At 46.2% G+C, this 6,414-nt stretch overlaps 1 protein-coding gene across 1 annotated transcript; it reads right to left on the bottom strand.

Annotated features, from left to right (window-relative positions):
- Positions 1 to 2,746: 2,746 nt before the first annotated feature.
- LOC147118509 (uncharacterized) lies at positions 2,747 to 3,839 on the bottom strand. The gene is given in 2 exon segments (XM_085983927.1): positions 2,747 to 3,373; positions 3,783 to 3,839. Coding segments are annotated over 2 exon segments (684 nt in total).
- Positions 3,840 to 6,414: the final 2,575 nt, after the last annotated feature.

Genomic DNA, 6,414 nt, shown 5'->3' with positions numbered 1-6,414 from the left:
ATAGGTTCAAAGTAGCACACATATTACATACACAACAATAACCACAAACCCCTAAGTGTAAAACCTGCCCTGAACCCCAAGACCCCGACCACTAACCCTAAATCGTTCAGCATCAATAGTCATTGTGATGTCAGTGATGATGCAGGTTTGTCGTGTTGTCAATATTCTGAACACCAAAGAAACCTTGAAAAGAGCCCGCAGGGAGTGACTTTATTTGAAGTGAAAGGTTACAGAGTAAAGCACGCAGATTGCCTGGGGAAGGAAGGGCTCCTCTTTTCCCCTCTTCTTGCAGTTTACCTCCTCACTGTGGAGGCCCAATGTTTACAAGGTGTGTGCAGCAGAGAGTGTTGTGTGCTTGTGGTTTATCTAATCATCACTGAGGCAGACAGTTGTGGTTGTAAACAGATCAGGACTACAGGAGGTCAAACAAGACAGGTGCATTCCTGACCAGAATGGTAGGTGGCTCAGTTTCAGGCCCATTCTGGCTTTGTGTCCTTTCTGTTAGGACTCGTCCTTCTCATATTCAACACATATTCCAGGGCGATATGATAGAAATGTTTAAAATGATGAAAGGTGGGATGGGGTAGATAGAAGCAAGCTGTTTCCAGTGGTTGAGGGCTCAAGACAAGGAGCCAGAGATACAAGATTAAATGTAGGAGATTTGGAACAATGATCAGGAAAACCTTCTTCACACAGAGAGTTGTGAGGTTGTGGAATTCACTTCCAGGGTCAGTGGTTGGGTAACAAGGTTCTGTGGTGACAAGTGGTCCTCATGTTTTTATCCAGGACAGGCCTCAGCCCAGTCACTTGCTCCAAATGTTGATGCAATGGTTCAAGCTGAGAGGTGCCAGGGATCGGGAGCAGCAGCAGCTGTAAATAAAATCTAACTGTAAATAATCACCGATATAGTTTATCTTCATTTATTCCTATTTTAATAACTTTTGCTGAATGTGGCCCACAACAAGTGCCAGGATATCGGATCAGACCCACCATAGAAAATGAGTTTGACACCCCTGAGGTCGATAATGTCAACCGGATTCCCCTCATCCACCAACCTAGCAACTTCTTCACAAAACTCCAGCTGGTTTGTAGACATCACCTTGTTTTCTGAAGCCGTGTTGAGTCTAACGGCCCCTTCCCTTTCCCCAGTGATCATAAACAGCATCTCTCAGGATCCCTTCAAGCATCTTCCCTGTGATCGAGGTCACACTGATGGGCCTGTCGTTCCCCGGCTCTGATCTCTCCCCGATTTGGAAAATGGGAGCCCCGTGAGCTGCCTTCCAATCTCACGGAACAATCCCTGACTCTATGGAGCTGTTGATGATACGGGTAAGAGGCTCACAGAGCATCGTCCCTTCTCTTTAAAGACCCTTGGGTGGATATCATCTGGATCTGGAGTGCCATCTAATTTCAGATCTCAGATTTTATCCAAGATGACAATCCCTTTCTATTTTAATATTTATGATGTTATTGTCGACAGCACATCCCACAGCTGGAATCTGAGCATCATCTACAGGAGCGTAGACTGATGTGAAATAGTCATTTAACAGCTCTGTCACAGCCTGGGAATCTGTTCCAACCTGTCCTGGACTGTCTTTCAGTGGCCTTAAACCATCTTTAATGGTCTTCTGACTCCTGACGTAGCTGGAAAAGCTTTTGCAATTATTACCATAATTGTGCACCATCTTCTTTTCCAAAGAGCTCTGAGCTTCTCTAATGGCTGCTTTTGCCTCCCTCAATTCTGGGTGATATTTGTCCCTATTTTCCTGTAAACTGAACTCATCTTGTTCCAAACTGGATTCAATGTAAGACAGTTCAGCGAGTCAGGAGTCTTTCACCGCTAGACCTACGCTGGCCAGTTAAACCCCAGACGGTTCCTCAGTAAGGATTCCTCTGGTTCCTCGCCATATATTTGTCAGGATACTGAAGCCCAGCTTTCTTACCATCCACTCCTGGAGGCCCCACTCCCTGAGCCTACAACCTTCAACAGGGTGGAGTTCCACAGCGGGAGTGATCCTAGAGTAACTGTCGGGATTGCACCCCCGTGGATGTTCCAGGTGTATTTTTAGTTATCCTGGTGTCTAACACACACACATCAATAAAACAGGGAATTCCTGGAAACACGCTGCAGGTCCTTCTTTATCTGGAGATCAAATGTCTGTTGTATAATTGTACCAGCAGTTAACAGGCTCCTGTGAACTCCTCCCTCTGCTATTTTAATCTGGACTTTAACCAATTTATGGGTTAATGCCTGCCTTAAAATGGTAGACTCAGGACTGTCACACAAACATGTTCAATCTTCATAGAATAATTACCACAGTCATTCTTAGACTGGAAACTTAAACCTGCCATTTCACTTTCAGTCAGGAACAGATCGCAGTTTGATACCAATTTCTGATTTGACAGCACATTTCCAGCATTCACCGTTGTTCTTCCTGACTCTAAACACAGTTTTAAAGGAGCCTTCTGTTCCATGTCTAGGAGCTCTGAACCATGGCAGAGAGCGGCTGGGACACATTTCTTACAGGCCTCAAGATTAACTCGCACGGAGACTTTGCTGTCAGTGAACAGAGATGAGAAATTCACAACAAGGTATTTAAAACAAAGCTGATTTATTTGAGAAATATCCAGAATATTAAATTCCAGCCCAGTTACAGCAGTTATTAACCCCAACTGTCAGAATGAACATGGTTCAGTCCTGGATGTGATTAACAGCAGCAATAACAGCAGAATCCAACCCCTGTAGTCACTTGTGAACTCGCTGGTGCCTCAGCAGATCATTTCTGCTTTTAAAGCTCTTCTCACAGTCAGAACATTGAAAAGGTCTCTTATTGGTGTGAACAAATTGGTGTGAAGTGAGGTGGGATGAATTAGTGAATCCCTTCCCACACACGGAGCAGGTGAATGGCCTCTCTCCAGTGTGAGTGCGCTGGTGTACAGTGAGTTCTGATGATTGCTTGAACCCAGTCCCGCAGTGACAGCACCTGAACAGCCTCTCCCCAGTGTGAACACGTTGATGACATGTCAGTTCCCAGGAACTTGCATAGCACTTCCTACAGTCCGGGCATTTCAAAGGTCTCTCATCAGAGTGAACTCGCTGGTGTGTCAGCAGGTTGGATGAATTAGTGAATCCCTTCCCACACTCGGAGCAGGTGAATGGCCTCTCCCCAGTGTGACTGCATTGATGAGTTTCCAGGTGGGATAGGTAATTGAATCCCTTCCCACAGTCCTCACATTTCCACGGATACTCCGTGGTGGGGGTGTCCTTGTGTCTCTCCAGATTGGACGATCAGTTGAAGCCTCACCCACACACAGAACACGCGTACAGTTTCTCCCCGCTGTGAATGGTGCGATGTTTTTTCAGGCTGTGTAACTGGTTAAAGCTCTTTCCACAGTCAGTGCACTGGAACACTCTCTCGGGTGTGTGTCTCGGTGCTTTTCACACTGATGTCTTAAATATTTTATGAAAATGGTGAGACACCCGCTGTGTGCAGAGTGAGAATAAAATCAATGAGTCAATGATTGTCTCTCCTGGTCACTGGGACCCTGAAGCCCCGCCCACTCTTTGTTCCTTGCCAAGATGGCCGCGCATGCGCCGTGATCCCGCCCTGTCCAAGATGGCAGCCAGTGACCCCGCTGACCCGGGTGGCCGGACCTGTCACCGCGGGGCAAACACGGGGCCTGTGGGCTCTAATTCGGGGCCTGAGGCCTACACCAGATGTTTATGAAGCTTCCCAGCCCACCCGCGGGTCCAATTCCTCTCCGAGCCCACAATCTCCTACCGCTTCCCGGAAGCGTCTCTTCCGCTTCAGACCATTGAGACCACTCGCACTGCGCATGCTCAGAGCAAGCCCTGTCCTGTGCCTGCGCACTGGGCTCCAGTAGTCATTGATTGGGCACATTCTGCCGCGCGGTGGATTCTGGGGAACCACCCCGCCATTGAAAGCCCCAATTGGTGACGTAATTAATATTCTTGTCATCCCATCGAGCTTGTGTGCGAAGAGGCAATAAACAAAATTAACCAAGAAATTATACAGAAACCTGACTGGGTGCCACTTTTCCGTTACCAATATCCTTCTCTGGCCCACTCCTCGCAGCCTGGTTTAGTCGCTAAATGTTTTCTAACTGTGTTTTCAACTCGAATTCAAGCCTGTTGTTCAAAGGGAAACTCTAGAGGCTTCATTTTTTGTGTGTCCTATCTGAGAGGCTGTTAACAGGTTAAATAAGCTGGCAACAAGAGTTTTTAAAAGATGGAAAGAGTTTAAAAATAACACTGGCAATGCCTCTAAACACATGGCACAGAGAAATCCACTTCATCAGCGCCCCTACCACAGGTCTCAATATCCAACCCCTCCACCACTGGCGCTGTGTGTCTGCAGTATGTACGGTTTACAAGATGAGCAAGGTCAGGCTGTGTGGAGTCAAGGGCCGGGTAGCAGACTGGATGGAAAGATGACTACAAAACAGAAATCAGAGGTTGAAGTTTAAGAATATTTCTCAGTGTGGCAGAAAGTGAGAAGTGGTGTCCCGCAGTGATCTGTGCTGCTGGGACTAGAGTTGTTTACCATGATTTGGACTCAGAACTTGGAGTATGGTGTCAGAGTTTGCAGATGACACCAAATTGGGTGGTATAACTAATAATGTTGGGGACTGCACCAAAATACAGGAAAACATAAACAGGCTTGCAGACTTGGCAGATAAATGGGGAACGAAATTCAATATGACAAAATGTGAGCTGGTTCATTTTGGTAGGAGGAATAAGGATGCCCTGTGCTCGCTGACCTACATTGGCTCCCAGTTAAGCAGAACCTTGATTTCAAAATTCTCATCCTTGTTTTCAAATCCCTCCATGGCCTCGCCCCTCCCTATCTCTGCAATCTCCTTCAGCCCCACAACCCCCCGAGATATCTGCACTCCTCTAATTCCGGCCTCTTGAGCATCCCTGATTATAATCGCTCAACCATTGGTGGCCGTGCTATCTGTTGCCTAGGCCCCAAGCTCTGGAATTCCCTGCCTAAACCTCTCTGCCTCGCTACCTCTCTTTCCTCCTTTAAGACGCTCCTTAAAACCTACCTCTTTGACCAAGCTTTTGGTCATCTGTGGCTCGGTGTCAAATAATTTGTCTTAAAATACTCCTGTGCAGCGCCTTGGAACGTTTTACTACATTAAATGCGCTATATAGTTGTTGTTGTTGTTGTTAGAAGGGAATGAATTAAATGGAATAAAGGTGCAAAGAGATCTGTGATTACAGACACATAAAAGTAGCAACACAAGTTGAACAGGCCATAAAGAGTGCAAGGAAAGTATTGGGGTTCATTTCTAGAGGAATATAATACAAGAACAGGGAGGTAATGTTCAATTTATATTGAACCTTGGCGAGACCACAGTTGGAGCACTGTGAGCGGTTCATTTCTAGAGGAATATAATACAAGTGCAGGGAGGTAATGATCAATTTATATTGAACCTTGGTGAGACCACAGTTGGAGCATTGTGAGCGGTTCATTTCTAGAGGAATATAATACAAGTGCAGGGAGGTAATGATCAATTTATATTGAACCTTGGTGAGACCACAGTTGGAGCATTGTGAGCGGTTCATTTCTAGAGGAATATAATACAAGAACAGGGAGGTAATGATCAATTTATATTGAACCTTGGCGAGACCACAGTTGGAGCACTGTGAGCGGTTCATTTCTAGAGGAATATAATACAAGTGCAGGGAGGTAATGATCAATTTATATTGAACCTTGGTGAGACCACAGTTGGAGCACTGTGAGCGGTTCGGGTCTTCACTCTACAAAAGGATATTGAAGCACTGGAGAAAATGCTGAAAAGATTTACAAGGACGTTACCAGAATTGAGAGGGTGCAACTCTCGGGCACGATTGAGCAGGTTTGGGCTCTTTTCTCTGGGAAAGAGAAGACTGAGAGGAGTCCTGATTGATATGAAGGGGTTTATCGGGTAGATGTGGAGAAACTGTTCCCACTTCTGGGTGAGTCAGACAAGAGGGCAGCAATATAAGATCGTCACTAACAGATCAAATAAAGAAGTTCGGAGGAAGTTCTTCACACACAGTGTGGTGAGAATGTGGAACTCGCCGCCACACTGAGTGACTGAAGCAGATAGCAATGGTGCATTTAAGAGCAGGGTTGATGTATCTATGAGAGAAGGGAATAAAGGAATATGAGGGCAGGGTAGGCAGAGGTTATTAGATTGGGTGGAGGCTCGTGTAGAGTATAAACACTGGCACAGACCAGGTGGGCCAAATGGCCTGTTTCTGGGCTGTCACTCCACTCCACCTCAACTCCACTTTCCCACCTGATCCCTATATTCCTTGATTCCCCTAGAGTCCAAAAATCTATCTATTTTAGCCTTGGATGTACTCGACGACTCAGCATCCACAGCCATTTGGGGTAG

This window comes from Somniosus microcephalus, chromosome 4, assembly GCF_052327205.1.
Source record: "Somniosus microcephalus isolate GS21.2 chromosome 4, FLI_Smic_1.0, whole genome shotgun sequence".
In the NCBI taxonomy this organism is placed as follows: Eukaryota; Metazoa; Chordata; class Chondrichthyes; order Squaliformes; family Somniosidae; genus Somniosus; species Somniosus microcephalus.
This window is presented reverse-complemented; position numbering and strand designations above follow the sequence as displayed.